This window comes from Sminthopsis crassicaudata, chromosome 1 (genome assembly GCF_048593235.1).
Source record: "Sminthopsis crassicaudata isolate SCR6 chromosome 1, ASM4859323v1, whole genome shotgun sequence".
Lineage (NCBI taxonomy): Eukaryota > Metazoa > Chordata > Mammalia > Dasyuromorphia > Dasyuridae > Sminthopsis > Sminthopsis crassicaudata.
In genome coordinates, this window is record NC_133617.1 from 229774512 (window position 1) to 229795765 (window position 21254).

At 32.5% G+C, this 21254-nt stretch overlaps 1 protein-coding gene across 8 annotated transcripts in view; it reads right to left on the reverse strand.

Annotated features, from left to right (window-relative positions):
- SMCHD1 (structural maintenance of chromosomes flexible hinge domain containing 1) overlaps nucleotides 1-21254 on the reverse strand; it is a 244010-nt gene that overhangs the window by 198142 nt on the left and 24614 nt on the right. For all 8 annotated transcript variants that reach the window (XM_074276007.1, XM_074275999.1, XM_074275986.1 and 5 more), the window contains exons 2-5: nucleotides 13880-13955; nucleotides 13299-13460; nucleotides 5553-5635; nucleotides 5337-5467 (exon numbers count right to left, since the gene is read on the reverse strand). In XM_074276007.1, the coding sequence (XP_074132108.1) occupies nucleotides 5337-5467; nucleotides 5553-5635; nucleotides 13299-13460; nucleotides 13880-13955 (452 nt within the window). The remainder of the gene's footprint in view (nucleotides 1-5336; nucleotides 5468-5552; nucleotides 5636-13298; nucleotides 13461-13879; nucleotides 13956-21254) is intronic.

Genomic DNA, 21254 nt, shown 5'->3' on the forward strand with positions numbered 1-21254 from the left:
TGTAAAGTGTATAAGTACCTTGTTAGTTATAAGTACCTAACATCACAAGATTCTATCTCATACTGATCTCCATATACTTAGTATTACTCAAATAAAGATGAAAAAAGTCTTGAGAATAAAAGCTTTTAACTGGACTAGTTTAATATTGGGAGGCTAAAAAGATGGCATTTTAATAAAGACTTACAATTAGGAAAAACAGAAATGAAGAACACCAACATCAGGCATTTAGTTAAAAAAAAATACTGGATATGTCACGGGATGGATGAAGTACCCAGAAAAGGTCATTCATTTGAAGAAAACCTACTTCTATCACTTGCCATCCTAGTCCATTAGGAAATGCTTCAAAGGGTTGAAATTTTAATAGTTTTTGTCAAATCACATATCTTGTAAATAAAGCTACTGAAATGTACTAATAAAAAACTATCTTTATTGAGCTGCTTCAAAGATTACAAGAAAAGTTACAAGGCAGAAATATTAAAAGGCTTCAGAACTCTTCAATATTACTTGTACCAATTCAAATTCCGAATTAAATATTTCAGTTGGAAGAAACATCAGCATCCATTCTAATTCAATTCATTCCTGAAAAATAATCCATGCTACACAATAAACCCAATAAATGGCCATCCATTATCTTCTGGAAACCTCCAATGAACGCTACAACCTCCTGAGTTACTGCATTCTATTTTTGAGGGAAGAGGTTTATGATGAACAGGAAGTGGTGAAGGTTTAAACAAAAAAGAAAAAAAATGGTTAAGATTCACATAGAAAGATAAAAAGCTGGAGGAGTTTTGATTAGCTCCAGATGAGGAAATCCTTACAAGTAAAACCTCTATCTATTAAAGTAGGTGTATTCAATTCCATTCAATTCAAAGTATTCAATTAAACTCCAACATTTATTTTCTGCCTATTATATATGTTGTTAAGTTCAATCATTTTTTCCATTCTTTGAGGGATCTATGAACTCATTAATATAAGTACTCTTTCTAATAATGCAAAAAACAACCTATGTCTTTTCATCTTAGGTGAACCAGTCATAGTCTCCAATGAATGCTTCCATTAACATGCAGAGGACCTTCTAACTTGTTCTTACTTTGCATAGAACCCAAAGGAGCATAGGGGCTGACCATAGGTTAGCCCTCATTTCTGTCACATGACTTGGTCCCACCTTATTTTCTGGTCATCAATTTCTCTGACATTCTTTCTGTCATTTATCTAACTACAGAATTGGTCCATTAACACAAATATCTTTAAAAAACAATTCTTGAAAAAAAACTATGTTGAGACAGTGAAAGCCTGGCCTAGAGTAGGACAGAAAAATCTGGCTATTCTTCCTTGGGAAAACTGCATAATGATTATAATGACCTCAAAGCTTCTCTAAGGAAAAAAAGTGTTTTTAACAACAATATTCTTCGAATTACATAGTCACCCCAAAAAAAATGCTGTTAGGCCCAAATAATTAAACTTTAAGGTCACCCAAAGAACAATATAGTCATATGTTACATATGAGCAGGTTGCAATACACTATTCTCCAAGAATAGCACAAGAAATGTGACATAAAACAATGTCACATTCTAGGTAACAGGAAAGCAACGATCTCTGTCCTTGACAAAACTCAGATCTCTGATAGTCTAGGGAATACATACTTATTCAAAACAATAAAAAGAAATGCCAAAGTCAGTTCAAAAGTCAACTTAATAAAGATATTTAATGTCTTCAACTCTTGATTACTCCAGGAACCCAAAAAAAGAAATCCTACATCTCTAATACTTGCTGGCATTATATTTTCCTGAATGTTATAATTAAATTTACAGTGTTACAAATTAACATTTAGATTATTTTTTGCCAATTTATTTTTAAATCAAGCCCATTATCCATTTGTAAACAATGTAAATACTTTATATGGTACAATGGTACCTAAAAACCAATGACAAGTAATATTAATAGTGATTATCATCTATAAGGAAATAAAGGATATTTCATGCTACTAAATAATATTTCTAAGTATAATTTATTTCATTCCTTTACTTAAAATTCTTTTGTAACTTCCCACTGTTAAACACATAATCTCTTATACCTAGTTATTCAAGACACTGCACAATCTGGCTCCAAACCATCTTTCCAATCTTATTGATGTTACTTCCCCCTTTATGTACTCTATTGTTAAAGTGAAGGAAGGGCTCATTGTCATGTATTCTTATTCTGACCACTTCTCCATGCCTTTTCTTATACCATTCTCATGTCTGTCTTTCTTTTAAGGCCTTCTTCCAAATATTATAATTCTATGAAACGTGCCCAATTCTCCCCAGATGACAATGATCTATCACATCTTAAATTTTTCATATTACTTTTTGTAGTCTCTTTTATATTTATCCATTCTCCTTTATATCACAATTATTTATGCAATACCTCCTCTCCCCCCACCCTTAATAAAATATGCCATATCTGTCAGGCTCTGTACCCTATTACTGCAAAAACCATCAAAAGGCCTTATATATTGTAAGTATCTTATATTTGATTAATCAAAAATCAAATGACGTCAATACTAACGTCAATTCTCTAATAGTTATGTCCTATTTAAAAGAACAGAAGTATACTTTCACTTAAGCTATCAAGTAGGTTGGGCTAATCCAACACACCCAAGCTTAAAAGCCTAAAAATATTCTCAGTTCATCTATCTCCCCCCCCCCCCTGAGGCTGGGGTTAAGTGACTTGCCCAGGGTCACACAGCTAGGAAGTGTTAAGTGTCTGAGTCCAGATTTGAACTCTGGTCCAACTGAATTCAAGGCTGTTGCTCTATCCACTGCGCCACCTAACTGCCTCCTCAGTTCATCTATTTTTACAAATTGCTGAAAGATCTTGACATTAATTAAGCACAGACTTTCTTTTTTACCTGATCTGTTACCAGTTTTTCTGACTCATTTTGTCCTTAAGCTTGTTTTAGACTGTAGATTCCAAGATTTCCTTCCCATCAACTGCTCTGGTAAGGTATAGAGACATTCTCTACTTCTCAGTTGAGACTAGTAGTAGAGTAGAGTACTTCTCAGACTTTCTGTTAAAAATATACCATCTAAAGGCAGAATGTTGGAGGGGATGTGGGAAAACAGGGACACTGATACACTGTTGGTGGAATTGTGAATATAGCCAGCCATTCTGGAGAATGATTTGGATCTATACTCAAAAAGTTATCAAAGTGTGCAGACCCTTTGACCCAGCAGTGTTACTACTGGGCTTATATCCCAAAGAGATTTTAAAGAAGGGAAAGAGACCTGTATGTGCAAGAATGTTTATGGCAGCCCTCTTTGTAGTGACCAGAAACTGGAAACTGAGAATGGATTGGAGAATGGCTGAATAAATTGTGGTATATGAATGTTATGGACTATTATTGTTCTATAAGAAATAACTAGCAGGATGATTTCAGAAAGGCCTGGAGAGACTTACATGAACTGATGCTGAGTGAAATAAGCAGGACCAGGAGATCATTATATACTTCAACAACAACATTATATGATGATCAATTCTGATGGACCTGGCCCTCTTCAACAATGAGATGAACCAAATCAGCTCCAATAGAGCAGTAATGAACTGAACTAGTTACACCCAGCCAAAGAGCTCTGGGAGATGACTATGAATCACTACATAGAATTACCAATACCCCTATTTTTGTCTGCTTGCATTTTTCATTTCCTTCACAGGCTAATGTACACTATTTCAACATCTGATTCTTTTTGTACAGCAAAATAACTGTTTGGACATGTGTATGTGTGTGTGTATATATATATATATATATATATATAAATAATTTAATTTATACTTTTAACATATATAACATGTATTGGTCAACCTGCCACCTGGGGGAAGGGAGTGGGGGGAAGCAGGGGAAAAATTGGAACAAAAGGCTTGGCAATTGTCAATGCTGTAAAATTACCCATGCATGTATCTTGTAAATAAAAAGCTATAATAATAATAATATAAATAATAAAAATAAATTAAAAAAAAAAAAACCATAACATCTATTTCATCCTTGATTTGAGTGGACTCACTTTCCTTCTGATCTTTTTTTATATCCTCTTCCTATCCCAATTATTTGGCCACACTGGCCTGAATTGGACTCACTGTACACCATAAAACCTCAGCCAACACCACCAAAATCCAAATTAAAGTTTAGTTCTCTGATAGATTAGGACAGACAGAACACTGCTAGATTTGCAGACCAGTGTGACCCTAAATATATAGGAAAATACCAATAAATGTCTCCAAATGTTTAATTTCAATAATGTTTTTCCTCAAGAATTCACACTACAATGAAGTAGAAGCATTAAAAAAGTACACAGATGTAGTAATTTTAATTTGACTTCTTGTAATGATCTAAAAAGAAATCAAGTGGAAAAAAATTTTTAGTCCCTTTAAACATAGTTCCATATTTGAAATGTTGTGCAAAAAAAAAAAAAAAAATCTGATCAAAATTGGAAAAACCTAGAGAAAGAAAAGATGAAAACATTATGCTTCAATCCACATTCAGTCTCCATAGTTCTCTCTCTGGATGCGAACAGCATTTTCTATCCCAAGTCCATTTGAACTGTCTTGGATCAGCACATTGCTGAGAAGAACTAAGATCATAACTGATCATCACATAATTTTGCTGTTACTATGTTCAATGTTCTCCTGGTTCTGCTCATTTCACTCAGCATCAATTCTTGTAAATCTTCCCAGACTTTTCTAAAATCAGCCTGCTCATCATTTCTTACCAATAATATTCCATTACAAATGAAAAGTATCTAAATAAAACTATACAACCAACATGCTAGAATTATGAGACAGTCTTTCTTCTTAACAATTTTTATCCTCAAAACATATCATGTACAGTAGAAAGAACAATGAACATATAACTAAAGGATCGAAGCCAAAATCCCAGCTTTGGGATTAACATTTTAACATCATTTGTTTGATATGGATTATGTAACATTATGTAACTTAACGTCAGTTTCCTCAAATGAAAAATGAGACTTGGACTTGATAATCTCTAAAATATCTTTCCATTCTAAATCTAAATAATCCCATATTACTACAAGGAGACAATGACATAGCAAATATTAATATAATTTTGAAATTTTGAGATTTTTATTACCATAAAACTGAAATTCTAATTGAAAACATTTTCATATCAAACACATCTAAATCAGAACATATACTTTCTGAATTTAGGCCCTCTCATTTGTAATTATACATCAGAACGTTACAGATTTTTCCACAACTTAATTTAATGCATCTAAATTCATTATTTTAATGTTTAATCTGCAATGACACAATTCCCAACAAAAATAGTAAATAAAGCTAACCTTTCAAAGTCACCTTTTCTTGTAAACTTTGACAACCTATATACAGCCCAGTTGTTAAGCTGCTTAGAGGTCATTCCTCTTCCATTATCAATCACTGCAACTGCAGGTTTTCCTTGTGATTCATCGAAAAGCTAATGTTCAAAAAGAAAAAAAAATATGAATACATACAAACTTAAATCTCAAAAAAATACCAATAACTCTAGATAATGATCTTACCAATTTGATGTGAATACTTCGAATCCCAGTATTACGTGATGTAGCAGAGAGCGAGTTGTCAATCAATTCTGCAAGGGCAAATGCTAGAAAATAGCAAGAAAATAATTATAGCACCATTTTTCAACTCCAGTATGAAAGAGCCCTAATGACTCCAAAAACATGAAATGAGAATTTCTACCTTTTAACTTTAAAAGCTTCAAAAGGTATTTAGGGGAAATTCAATACAATAATTCCAATCTACAAACAAAAAAATTTCTTAATATACTCAGAATGTCATAAGACAATTTTACAAATTTATACACTTTCATCTACATCCAGATTATTCCTAGTAGAATAAAATCCTAAAATACTCAAAATTTTAAAGTCACCCAAAAAGTAGTCCTTTTCAAATTCAATATGCTTTTAACAAAACTTATAATGGCTTTTAGGCACATTAAAAAAAAAAAAGTTTAAAAGTTTCCTACAGACATATTAATGTTAGGAAATGATATTAAGATGATGTTAAGAAATGATAAATATGCATACAGAGAAGCATGGAAATTTATACTAACTGATACAAAGTAAGAAAAACAACCAAAAAATAATACACAAGGATTATAACAATGTAAAAATAGTAAGCAACAGAAAAAATTGAATGCTGTGTGATTATATAGTAAAACTTGGGCCCAAAGAAGAGATGAGAATAAAGTTATTTTTTCTGCAAAGGCAGGAGACGATGGCTTTGAAACACCATTTATGATGTTCAACTTGATTGATGTTGGTTAATTCTGATGAATGCATTTCTTTTTTTTCCTTTATTTTTTTTATGTGATATCTATATATCTATTTAGTAGTTATAGCTAGATAGATATGTAGATATATATATTCCTTTTATATTTCTTATATAACTGTTACCTCTCAGAAGAGGGAAAAGGGAAAACATTGAGACATGTAAGTGACATAAAAACCAAAAACCAAATATTTGAATAAAAATATTTTTAAAGGACTGATCTGAAATTTAAAGCTAAACAAGATTTAATATTTCATGAATATTTTATAATTCTTTATCAGTGATCTCAATGAAATCACAAACCATGTGCTTTCTCATTCTTTAAAATTCATTTCCATGTTCTAAATCATCCAGAAAATCAATATTCTAAGCGTCTTCCTCTAAATCTATTAGAATTCAGAAGATAAGAGTGAAGAACTTAGGCTGTCCATCTGTTAGCCTACTAATCTCAATAAATGACTATAATATCTTTTATCTTCTTTTTTATGGTATCTAAGTTATTTTCTAGACTAACCTCTTCTTGGTGGTAGTAATCCAGGAGTATAGTTACACCCATGCTATATGCATCCTCTCTCTTTTTGGAGAGACTTTGAAACATCAGTTTCCAAAGAATGAAAATTATTGGAGATCCAAAAGACAATGAAGATTGAATAAATGAACTAAATATCTAAAATACAAATACTGTCTCTACCATGAGCTTATCACCTAAATTTTCCTAAGTTCAGTTTTTACTATAAGATGACAGGTCTTAACTGTAATACTTCTTAGGGCCTTCCAACCTACAAAGTTCTACATTTCTTTTTTTTTTTTAAATAATAGTTTTCATTTACCAAATATTTGCATGGGTAATTTTACAACATTGACCATTCAAACCTTCTGTTCCAATTTTTCCCCTCTTTCCCCACCTCCCCAGATGGCAGGTTGACCAATACATGTTAAATATGTTAGAGTATAAATTAAATACAATATATGTATACATGACCAAACAGTTGTTTTGCTGAAAGTTCTACAATTCTATAAGAGAACATATATAAGTAAAGGTGAATGTCCTAGGAAAGTTAGCTGAAGCTAGAACTGGTAATATAGCCTGGAAGATTTTTTTTTAAATAATAGCTTTTTATTTTCAAAATATATGCAGATAGTTTTTTTTAACATTCACCCTTGCAAAATCCTGTGTTCCAAATTTTTCTTCCTCCTTTCCTCCACCTCTTCCCCTAAACAGCAAGCAATCCAATACATGTTAAACATGTACATTTCTTCTATACTTATTTCCACAATTATTATGTGCACAAGAAAAATCAAATCAAAAAGGAAAATGAGAAAAAACAAAAATCAAGCAACAATAACAACAAAAGGTGAAAATACTATGTTGTGATCCACATTCAATCCCCTTTTTCTGGATGCTAATGGCTCTCCTCCATCACAACTCTATTAGAATTGACCTGAATCATCTCAATGTTCAAGAGAGCCATGTCCATCAGAATTGATCATTGTATAATCTTCTTGTTGCCACGTACAATGATCTCCTGGTTCTGCTCACTTCACTCATCATCAGTTCATGTAAGTATCTCCGGACCTCTCTGAAATCATCTGCTGATTGTTTCTTAAAGAACAATAATATTCCATAACATTACTATACCATAACTTAGCCATTCTCCAACTGATGGGCATCTCCTCAGTTCAATTTCTTACCACCACAAAAAGAGGTGCTACAAACATTTTTGCACATGTGGGTCCTTCTACCTTTTTTATAATCTCTTTGGGATACAGGCCCAGTAGAAACACTGCTGGATAAAATGGTATGCACAGTTTGATAGCCCTTTGGGCATATTTCCAAATTGCTCGTGGAATAGATTTTAATAAACTGCTTTAAGTATATGGACACCAGAAGATGGATTAATACTGTTCTATTTTGTCTCCAGGAAGAAAAAGGAACACACCTTATTTAAGTCAAAAAGAATTAAATTTAGGCCTGATGGCAGAAAAACTTCAAAACTGAAGTGGGTAGACTAGAGGTCAAGCAGATGTAGATTAACATAGGTTGAGAAGTGATTCCCTTCTGTATGGATTGGACAAAATGATCTCTATAGTCCTTTCCAATTATAATATTCTATGATTCTGATGGTAGAAGTAGGAAGTCTTTATAAGTTTATATACATTGATTTATATTACTAGTATTAATGCATTAACACAGTATTTTTATATTCAACAAGTATTTACTGAGTACTTATTATGAGATTTGTCAAAAGTTAAGTTTGAATAGTTAATTATACTATGGATATTATGATAATTTTATTTCTTGGGGAAATATATACATATGTACATGCAAAAATACACATAGACACACATCTGTCTATAACATCAAAAAGCTTGTTCCATATGGTAAAAGTCTAAATCTTTTAGAAAATTTTACAGTAAAATAGCAAACTGTTCAAAAACTTTTATTAAGTATTACCTAATAAAATGCTAAGTCTAAAAATAGTAAATGTTGAAAGAACTCTAGAAAGACAGGAACATTAACGCATTCCTGGTAGAGATATGAAGTAGTACGATTGGGAAAATGTCACTAACAAAAATGTGATTAAACCTTCTGACGCAACAATATCATTACATGTATAGACTCAAGGAAATATATAACACTTACAGAAAATATCTATAGCAATACCTTTATATTATAGTCTTCATCCCCCCAAATTTAAACTACAATATGACAAAACATTATTTTTGCCAAATACGTATATACGTGTGTGGGGTTATACATTTATATCTTTTAGCAGTATGCACATACACTGTTTTCTCTTTTAAATCTTCATACTATACTTACAGTAGTAGAGATATTTCCACAAATTTTTCTGCTCACAGTCTCACATAATTAACCAAGTGTAATAAAGCATTATCTAAAACCTGTAATGCTTTAAACACTATCTACTGTTCTTACAGCATTTATCCAAAGCCAGGCTAAAATGAAAACCAGTCCTCAAAAACTGCTTTAATAACCTGTGCTTTCTTAATTGACTGCCAACATCAATGACTGTGTCTCTCACAGCACAAGGATTTCTAAGCCAATAAGCAAGCATGATTTTAACTAAAAATCTCCTTGTATATTAATCTCACAATAAATGTCCTAGGTGATTCTCAAACACTTTAAATTATGGCTGAGTTCATTTCATTCTTAGAAATATAAATTCTGGCAGGCATCCTTTTTCACAATTAAGTAGATGTCTGAGGCTAAGGGTTTGGTGGATTTTAGCTGCAGGCTCTTCTTAGATTTTTATCTTCTATGAATTCATAATCATTTCTCCTATTACAGTTCATTCTATGTTGTAGCTACTTTTTACGGTTATACAGGTGGGTGAACAGTTGTAATGTCTTCTCCACCATCCCTCTGTATTAATTTTTTTTAGAGTCCAAAGAAACTATTGTCTAGTCCTATCTCCCCAACATCTGGTATCTGTTACATTAACTTTTTAACCCAAGTCTAAGATTTTACATCTATCAACAATGACTTAAGTTTAATATCTTAGCTTATTCAGAGGATCCAGACTATAATGCATCATGTTATAGCTATCACTCCCAAGTTTGTGTCACCTGCAAATTTGAGAGAAACATTTTCTTTAAAAAATTAGATTAGGTTTTATTGGTGTTTTTAAATATCACCATTATTTCCAGTGACTCCACAAAAGTACTCTACACCAGCCTAGCAAAGGAGTCCATGAGAGAAGAAGCTAAGAATATTTCGGTTATGATCCAACCAATCTGGAGAGCAATTTAGAACTATACTCAAAAGGCATAAAACTGTGCATAATCCTTTGATTCAGCAATACCACACTACTGGGTCTATATATCTTTAGGATATGAAAAAGAAAAAAGGACTCACATGTACAAAAATATTTGTAGCAGCTCAATTTTGTTGTGGTAAGGAATTGGAAATTGAGGTAATGAGTTCATCAACCAGGCTAAACAATTTGTGGCATATAAATATAATAGGATATTATTGTTCTATAAGAAATGATGAGCATATGGATTTCAGAAAAAACCGACTTACATGAAAATCAACTATGATAGACTTAGCTCTTCTCAACAATGAAGTGATCCAAGACAATTCCAACAGACTTGTGATGGAAAATGCCATCCATATCCAGAGAAAGATCTATGGAGTCTAAATACAGATCAAAGCATATTATTTTTACTTTTTTTGTTTATTCCTTCTTGTGGTTTTTTTTTCCCCTTTTGTTCTAATTTTTCTTTCACAATATGACTAATATGGAAATTTATACATAGAGGCAGCTAGATGACGCCGTGGATAGAGTACCAACCCTGAAGTTAGGAGGACCAGAGTTCAAATGTGGCCTCAGACGTTTAACACTTAGTACTACATACATACGTGTGTGTGTGTATGTACAATTTTTCTTGAAAAAAGCAAAACAAAACAAAAACACCTTTATCAAATTATTTATTGTCTTGGGAAGAGAAAGAAGGGTGTGAGAAAAATTTGGAACTCAAAATCTTACAAAAACCTATGTTCAAAATTCTATATATAATTGGGGGGGGGGGGGAAGATACAATTAAGTGGAAAAAAAGAATACTCAGTTTAGACAAATATGTTATACATATATTATCCTGAAAAAACCCTAAAAATAGATACAATTTTAAAAGAGTATCATATCAAATGCTTTTCATTCGTATCACAAGGGATGAATTCATAACCAAACCAGGAATTACACAACTACAAAAGATGAATAATTCTAATTTTGTGAAATTTAAAAGCTATTACATGAATAAAAGAGAAGCACTGACTAAGGGAGAAAAAAATCTTCATATTAGTTATCTTCAAAAATGGTTTAGATTGTGCACATCCTTTGATCCTGCAGTATTTCTACTGGGTCTATATCCCAAAGAGATCACAAAAGAGGGAAAAAGATCCATACATGCAAAATGTTTGTGGCAGCCCTTTTTGTAGTGGAAAGGAACTAGAAACTGAGTATATGCTCATCAATTATAAATGTAATGGAACATTATTGTTCTATAAGTAATGATCAGCAGGATAATTTTAGAGAGCTGGAGAGACTTACATGAACTGGCACTGAGTGAAGTGAGTAGAAGCAAGAGAACATTGTACATACCAACAACAAGATTATGTGATGATCAACTGTGTTGGACTTGGCTCTTTTCAACATTGAGGTGATTCAGGCCAGTTGCAATAAACTTGTGATGGAAAGAGCTGTGTGCACCCAGAGAGAGGACTGTGAAAACTAAATGTGGATCACAAAATAGTATTTTCATCTTTTTTGTTATTGTTTGCTTGGTTGTTGTTTTTTTTTTCTCCTTTACTTTATATCTGATACATTAATGTAGTACTGATGAAAATTATTCTGGAAAATTATTATGCACAGTTTGCATACCCTTTTATCCAGCAGTGTTTCTACTAGGCCTGTATCCCAAAGAGATCATAAAAAAAGGTAGGACCCACATGTGCAAAAAATGTTTGTAGCATCTTTTTGTGATGGTAAGAAATTGTAAACTGAGGAGATGCCCATCAAGTGGAGAATGGCTGGCTGTTATGGTATGTGATTATCATGGAATATTATTGTTCTATAAGAAATGACCAGCAGGATAATTTTGGAGAGGCCTGGAGAGACTTACATGAATTGATGCTAAGTGAAATGAGCAGAACCAGAGATCATTGTTCAGATCAATAAGATTAAATGATGATCAATTCTGATGGATGTGGCTCTTGAAGACAATGAGATGATTCAAACCAGTTCCAATTGTTCAGTGATGAAGAGAGTCATCTACACTTAGAGAGAGGACTGTAGGAAGTCAGTCTGGACCACAACATAGCATTTTCACTCTTTCTGTTGTTATTTGCTTGCATTTTGTTTTCTTTCTCAGGTTTGTTTTTTTTTTTCCTTCTTGATTCTATTTTTTCTATACAGCAAGATAACTGTATAAATATGTACATATATATTGGATTTAACATATATTTTAAGACATCTGAATTTTTTATTTATTTATTTATTTTGCTTAGACAATTGGGGTTAAATGACTTGCCCAGGATCACAGTTAAGAAGTCTGAGACCAAATTTGAACTCGGATTGAACTTCAGGGCTGGTACTCTATCCACTGTGCCACCTAGCTGCCACTATTTTAACATATTTAACATGTATTGGATTACCTGTCATCTAGGAGAGAGGGAAAGGAAAGCAAAATTTGTAACAGAAGGTTTTGCAAGGGCAAGGGTCAAATGTTGAAAAATTATCCAAGCATGTTTTGTAAATAAAAAACTTTAATTTAAAAAAAATTAATTCTGGAAAGCAGTTGGAAGTTAAACAAAAAGAGTGATTAAAGATCCACACTTTTTTACCCAGCTATTCCACTGCTAGAGATATTTCTCACCTAAGGGGGTCAGTGACTGGAAAAAAAAAAAAATTTTTGACCTTATATACCATAATATATTATAACAGAAGGCTATCAGGATAATGAAGTAAATAAAGACCCTTAAATTCAATCACATGAGGAACAACTGAAGGAACTAAGAGTGATATTTAGCCTAGGGAAGAAATATCTTAACAAAAAAATCACAAGAGAAACTTTAAAAGTTACATGGTGAATTTACTATATATATTTAGAGAAAAAAAAAATTCTAAATAGCAAAAGTTTGTAATTCTAAAAGTAATCCTCTCCTACTGTTCTATAACACAAATGGAATTGTTTGTTTTTCTTTGGTGTTTAAGTTTGAAATAGAAATAAGACTGAAATACTAAATGTTTTCTGTTAAAATTATTTTTTTAGAGACAACTTAAGTGTAAATCATAGCACAGTTGAGCACATTAATTTTTAAAATTAAAACAGAAAAGTAATTTGTAGAAACTGAAAAAGTGTTAGCAGACAGGACTGGGTTATAGGAAAAAGAAAGGCAGAAATAAAAAATTTAAAAAAAAAAAAAAATCCCAGGAAGAGTGAACTGTAATACTTACGTAAAGGATTTTGCCCTTCACTGGCGTAATATTCATACATGCCACTTTTAACCAATGTGTCATAGTGTGGTAAAAAGTCAATTCGTTCCTTTGTTGCAGAAAGCAGTAATTGATTGACTGATTGAAGTAAGTATAGAGTGACCCCATCTTGAACATTTTCATCTATTACCAAGAAGAAAAATTTAAAATGCATAACTAGCATTTACAAAAAACATGTTAAAACTTAACTTCCCAGCACTTTTCAAAAACTTCATGCCACAGTTTAATTATCTATGAAACACAAAAGTTAAGCTTTAAATTATTTTATTCACTTAGTAAATATATCTCCCCAATATATATAAACACTGTGATACATGTTAGGATCGTATGACTTTTTATTCAAAACTAATAATGATTTTTAAATTGTGTATTTTTAAATTATTGTAACAAGAACATGGGAAAAAGTAAAATCTAGGAACAGGGACAATAATCATCTTATAAAAGCTCAAACATTATATATTTAGCACTATGTAATATATGTTATTGCCTTTCATGTATTTTAACATGCCAAATATACAAGCATGAATATGAACATTACTTACTGAAGTTATCATCAGTAATTTCTTTTCTATTTGTTGTTGTAATTACAAACTTCTCTCCAGCTGAAATCCCAAGTGCCTAGCAAAAAGGAAAAACAAGTCACTTATATATGATGATAAATTTAAATTGATGGAAAAATAGAGAATTGAACAATTACTATGCTTACTTGACCTCAATTTATTTATATAAACAATCTTATGCAAATTGAGCTTTTGTAAGTCACAAGAGATCTATGCTTGGTGCTTATCAGTGACTAATAAATAAGACTAGTTTTGAAAAGCTTTGTGATTAAGTACTCAGCAACTATTAGCATTGGAAGTAGCTTCCAGAAAATGTAATAAACAAGAGATCTGTAATATTATCTGAAGTTACCAAAAAGCAGTGACAAATACTTGGAAAGAAAGCCTATGGTATAATAAAATAGGATTAGTAATTTTTAGTGCAAGTATTTAAGAAAGCATAAAAGTGAAGTCCAAAAGGACTAAAGGGTTTCAAAAGTCTGAAGACCTCCAAGTCCAAATTCAGACTTTACTATTTACTTACCTACATGACTTTGCAAGTCACCTACAATCTTTGTTTCTCTTTGTTTACCTCTAAAATATGGAGGGTGGCCTAAAAATGATCTCTAAATTCCCTTCCAGCTCTAAATATATTAACATGGAATATCTCGAATATATTTATTTATAATGATATACAAAGACAATCCTCTACCTCTTCAGATTTGATTCAAATAGATGTGAAAATGAATTAATTAAATCTGAAAAACCTATTTGGAAACAAAAACCTGAATAAAACAGGAATTTATAAAACAAAATTTTAATAATAGAAACCTCAAAGACAAAGTAGACTTAAAGTCTTTCAAAGGAAGCAGGACAAAATTAATACATTTTTATAGAAAACAATAGTAAGTTAGGACACTGTCATTTCTGGTACAACCCAGAAATAAAATAACATAAAAACTTCAATATCCCCCTAAAACTCAAGATAACATTCATGTCAAAATACAATAATACAATGTTATCTTTCTGTGATATCAACTGTTCATAATCATTGACAGAATTCATTTCAACAATCAGATCTTAAATTCAGAAGTTCTAAACTGTTCGAAATGTTCCATAAAATGTAGATGAAATAGGATTCAATAATTAGTATCTTCAATAAAACAACATTCCAGTTTAGTATTCTTAATGGCCAACAATTTGACCAAAAATGTTCTACCTAGTTCATCTACCTTATTCAATCAAACCTGGTTTAGAGAGTTCTTTGGATTACTAAAAATTAATGTCATATCCAAAAGTAAAATGATTTGCTTTGACTCACTATGTTCAAAACACAATGCTACAAAAGGAGTTTGAATAAAGACAAGATCCTGGAAGAAGTAAATAGAATAGCCATTTCTATACTGTGACACATGTACTTTGGGCATTTTCTCTATCTTCTAATTGGAACCCTAGACTATGGCCCTGGGGCACTGCGTTTTCCAACCCATATGCCATGTATCTTCTCCCACACATATACTGTAGTGCCACAGTTCTCATTTAAAGTCCTGACCCAGTTTCCCTAATTGTCCTATTCAGTTATTCTCCTCAAGCTATAACCATTCCTTCTAAATGTTAGGATAAAGGTCTTAGATCTTAGACCTTAATAGTCATTCCTCTTAAGGTTTGATGGGATAAAACCATCATATCCATTTTAGACATCATTAGAATATCAGGAGCCTCTCCAGTACCTTCCTCCACTATGCCTGCCTCCATTATGTCATCCTTATCCTAGGTACCTCCTTCCATTAGGTCATCCTCATCCAGGTATCTCTCCCATTATATCATTGTTCTTGTTACCCTATAAAAGAATCTTGTATGGGACATTCGCTGCTGGATTCTTTGAGATGATAGTCTTATTCAGCCCCAGTAAATCTCTCCCTTTTAAATAAATTATTAAATTGTTCTCTAATCCCTATCTTTTTCAGTTTCTCTAGCATTACATACTTTCAGCTTCCCAGTTCCCCATTACTATCTTCTAGTCATTAGAATGTAACCTAGAAGACTTGGAACAATCTTTTTGGCTTGGCTTAACAAAATGCTGGCAAATAGTTAAGAATATTTACTAGTTTAAATTTCAATTCTTTAAACTTTAAACAAGTATTAAATGGACCTAAGATGTTGAAGATAGTGCTGATGACAATCATATGAGTACTGGTATGGTTGGGCAAACAAATTTAAACCAATTTGTAACAAATCTTGCACATAGCAGAAACCTTACAACTAACAATATTTTAAGTATAAGTAATTTTAGTACTGTGAGTATACACCTTCCATCAAGGAAAATCAGTCCCACATTAACAGTTTAGAGTTCTTGTGACCAAAAACTAAAATGTCCTAGTGACTAAACCTCAATGATTTGTGAACTGATACACAAATTGCTTTGTTGCCCAAGTTATTTTGCCTGATGATTAACTATAAGACCTAGGTTCAAGCAAGGTCAGAGATAGGAGCTTAACCTTGGGCCAGCAGACATCAATCAGGTCTACATGTGAAATATTTTTGAGAATGCTAGAGAACCTGACAAAAACGTCATTTCCACCTATGTTAGGGAACCATTTTATGGTTGAACAAATTAAAATAATGAACATCAACTTGAAAATACCACAGTCATATCAATGTCTCTTTTTAATAAATTCCAGTTGCTCTCTATTCCCTCAAGTACCAAGCATAAAATTATTTGGTTTGGCACTCCCATCCCCAAGGACTTACTACCCCGGGCCGCCAACTTGAGTCAGTTGCAAAGTGTTGCCAGGCTACAGTGAAGTTTCAGATAAGATTACATAATATAAACTTCTTACAGACTCACTAGAGTTTTGTGATTTTTCACTCAGAAACACATGTATAAGAGTAAAGGCAACAAATGAATGATAAGAGTAACCCAAGGCTGGGGCTTATCAAAGTAAGACTGATGACATGATAAGGTATTTTGGCAACAAAAAATAATATAGAGAATTGAACTGGATCACCAATGAGTTAAGGTAGGAAAGTTTGAGGCAGTATGGTACAGATAAGAAGATACTGAAGTTAACAGAATCTTAATTGGATGATAAATACATATTGAATAAACCTCAAAGAAACTGCTAAGTGATAGAGGGAAAGTCTGGAAGTAGCAAGAAAGGGCAATGATTATTCAGACTTCCCACCAGAACCAAAGAATTGGGGTAAAAATGAAAACAAAGCCAAACTGATAGACCAGGGATATACTGTCCTCAGGAGGGAGGCAGGTCTAAAGTATCTCAAAAGAACACATTCCTCAAGGGCAGGAACTGTTTCATTTTTTGTTTGTTTTTGTACCTCCCCGTGATTAATACAATGCCTGGAATATAGTAGCTTCTCCATTCTGGAGAGAAATTTGGAACTATGCCCAAAGAGCTATCAAACTACATATACTCTTTGATTCAACAATGTTTCTACTGGACCTATATCCCAAAGAGATCTTAAAGGAGGGAAAAGGACCCACATGTGCAAAAATGTTTGTAGCAGCCCTTTTTGTAGTGGCAAAAAACTGGAAAATAAGTGGATGCCTATCAGTTAGGGAATGGTTAAATAAGTTATAGTATACAAATGTTATGGAATATTATTGTTCTATAAGAAATGACCAGCAGCAATAAACTGGGATTAGTGTTTATGACAGAATATTATTGTTCTATGGGAAATAATGAGCAGGATGCTCTCAGGAAGAAAAAAACCTCAAAAGTCCTCTATGAACTTAAGCAAAGTGAAATGTAATGTATACAAAGTAATAGCAATATCTCAGGATGACTAGCTGTGAATGACAATGCTATTCTCAGTAGTAGAGTCATCTACGACTACTCTAAAGGATTTATGATGAAAAATCTTTTCTATATCCAGAGAAGGAACTGATTGTGTCTGTATACAAACTGAAGCATTCTTTCTCTTTTTTTAAATTCAATTATTCATGAGGTTTTTTTTTTTTTTTTAATTTTCATTAGGGTAGAAGATCTATGGTGTTTTTCCCACAACTTGAATTTTAAAGAAATATTTTGCTTCACACTTCACAAATGGTTTCTTAACTGTGCATGGCGATAAGAAGAAAATCCAGAACTCAAAAATTTTAGAAACATGTAAAAAACTTTTTCTTTGTTTTGAATGTAACTGGGGAAAAATATTAAATAATTAAAACAAAACCAAGAAATGATAAACAGGCTAATTTCAGAAAAGCCTGGAAAGACTTAGATAAACTGATGCTAAGTGAAGTGAGTAGAACCAAGAGAACATTGCACACAGTAACAAGATGATTATGTGATGACCAACTGTGATGAACGTGGCTCTTTTCAACAATGAGGTTATTCAAGGCATTTCCAATAAACTTGTGATGGAAAGTACCATTCCCATCCAAGAGAGAGAAATACGGAGAATAAATGTGGATCAAAATATAGTATTTTCAATTCTTTTGTTACTATTGTTGTTTGTGTGCTTGTTTGTTTATATCACTTTTAAGCTGATTTTTCTTGGGCAGCATGAACATGGAAATGTTTATAAGAACTGCATAGTTTAACCTGTGTCAAATTGCTTACCTTCTTGGGGGGGAGGAGGGAAGAAAGGGAGAAAAATCTGGAACACTAGGTTTTGCAAAGGCTAATGTTGAAAACTATCTTTGGTCTGTTTTTGAAAAGAAATAAAATACAAAGAAAATATAAAATATTTTATTAAGGAAAATATAAAATATATATAAAAGTAAAAATATAAAGAAAAAAACAAAAACAAAAACATATATCCATCCACATTAATCAAAAGGATATAGTAAATTTGTTTTGACCCATCTTAATGATTCTTTTCACATCTTAGAAAAATGCCTCAATTAAATAGACTTCTGCATTGTTATCAAGTTAACAAAGAGCAGTCTCAGTAATAAGTTATAAGCCAGTACTACTTTATTTTTCATCTGACCCCTAAATTATCTCTCATCTAATAGCACATTTTGGTTCTCAAAAAGAACTAGAAATTTAAGGTTGTACTCATCAACTGGGGAATGCTTGAACAAATTATGATAGTTGTCATGTAAGTACTATTGTAGCACATTATTTAGCACAGTGATAAAAGAGAGATTCATGGAAACTTAGAAACACTTAAATGAAATGGTGAGTGCAATAAAGCAGAACCAGGAGAATAAGTTATAGAGTAACAGAGAAGAACTGGAGGCAGAGCCAAGACAGTATAGTGGGAGAAAGTATATATCTGACCTAAAAGTGATATTACATTTTGATGATCTTAAAAGAATGGAAAGAGAGGATATAAAAGGAATGGGCAAGACTGGTAGGTCATGTGAGAATGTTTTGTTTGATTATGCATTAAGTGTGAACATTTTTTGTTTTTCCATAAGTGGGGTTCATGGGGAAAAAAAAAAAAAGAAAATGACTGTTTGTTAACTGATGACTGGGAAAATAAATTTCATTAAGAAAAAAAAAAATTTAAGAATTATATCCAATGCCATGATTTTCAAAGACAAGTAATGAAATATGTTATCTACCTCCAGGAAAAACTGATAATAGACTGAAGATGACAAAATGAGATGCATATTTTTGGACACAAGACATATAAGAATTTGTTTTAACTACAAGAGATTCTAGGGCAGCTAAGTAGTGTAGTGGATAGAGCACCAGCCCTGAATTCAGGAGGACCTGAGTTCAAGTCTGGTCTCAAACACTTAACACTTCCTAGCTGTGTGACCCTCGGCAAGTCACTTAACCCCAGCCTGGGGGGGGGGGGGGGGGGGGAGAACTACAAGAGATTCTTTCACAGGGAAGGAAAGAGAAAAAGAAGGGAGTGAAGAAGAATTTTAGATATAAGGAAAAAAAAGATTTTTTCCAGAAGAAAAAATACAGAAATAACAAGATGAGCAAGATAGCTTTGAAAATGACATGCTAAGTTTATTATATACTTAAAAAGAAAAACAAAACTCTACATAATAAAAGATTTTTAATTTCAGGTACAATCCTCTTTTCTATTATATTTTATCTATGAAAATGCCCATTTTACTGGGACACTGATATACTGTTAGTGTAACTGTGAACAGACCCAACCATTCTGGAAAGCAATTTGAAACTATGCTCAAAAAGTTATCAAACTGGGCATATGCTTTGATCCAGCAATGTTTCTACTGGGCTTGTATCCCTAAGAAATCTTAAAGGAGGGAAAGGGACCCATATGTGCAAAAATGTTTGTGGTAGCTTTCTTGTAGTGGCTAGAAACTGGAAACTGAGTGGGTACTCATCAATTGGACAAAGGCTAAATAAATTATGGTACATGAATGTTATAGAATATTACTGTTTTGTAAGAAACCAACAGAATGACTTCAGAGAAGCGTGGAGAGACTTACATGAACTGATGCTGAGTGAAACAAGCATAACCACACAGCAACAAGATTATAAGATGATCAATTCTGATGGACATGGCTCTCTTCAACAATGAGATGATTCAAACCAGTTTGAATTGTTCAGTGATGAAGAAAGCGATATACACCCAGAAAGAGGCTGTGGGAACTGAGTGTGGACCAAAAAATAGCATATTCACGCGTTCTGCTGATGTCTGCTTGCATTTTGTTTTCCTTCTCAGGATTTTTTCTTCTAGATCCTATTTTTCTTGTGCTGCAATTTAATTGTATAAATATGTATACATATAATGGATCTAACATATATTTTAACATATTTAACATGTATTGGACTACCTGCCATCTAGGGGAGGGGGGGACGAGGAAGGAGGGAAAAATTTGAAACAGAAAGTTGTTGGGTTTTTTTTAATTTTCATAAGGGCTATTTTTTTATTATAGCTTTTTATTTATAAGATATAGGCTTGGGTAATTTTTCAGCATTGACAATTGCAAAACCTTTTGTTCCAACTTTTCCCCTCTTTCCCCCCACCCCTTCCCCCTGATGGCAGGTTGACCAATAACATGTTAAATATGTTAAAGTATAAGTTAAATATAATATATGTATACTTGTCCCTATAATATATGTATACTTGTCCATACAGTTATTTTGCTGTACAAAAGGAATCAGATTTTGAAATACTGTACAATTAGCCTATGAAGGAAATCAGAAATGCAGGTGGACAAAAACAGAGGGATTAGGAATTCTATGTAATGGTTCATAGTCATCTCCCAGAGTTCTTTCCCTCGGTGTAGCTGGTTCAGTTCATTACAGCTCTATTGGAATTGATTTGCTTCATCTCATTGATGAAGAGGGCCACATCCATCAGAATTGATCATCACATAGTATTGTTGTTGAAGTACATAATGATCTTCTGTTTCTGCTCATTTCACTCAGCATCAATTCATGTAAATCTCTCCAGGCCTTTCTGAAATCATTCTTCTGGT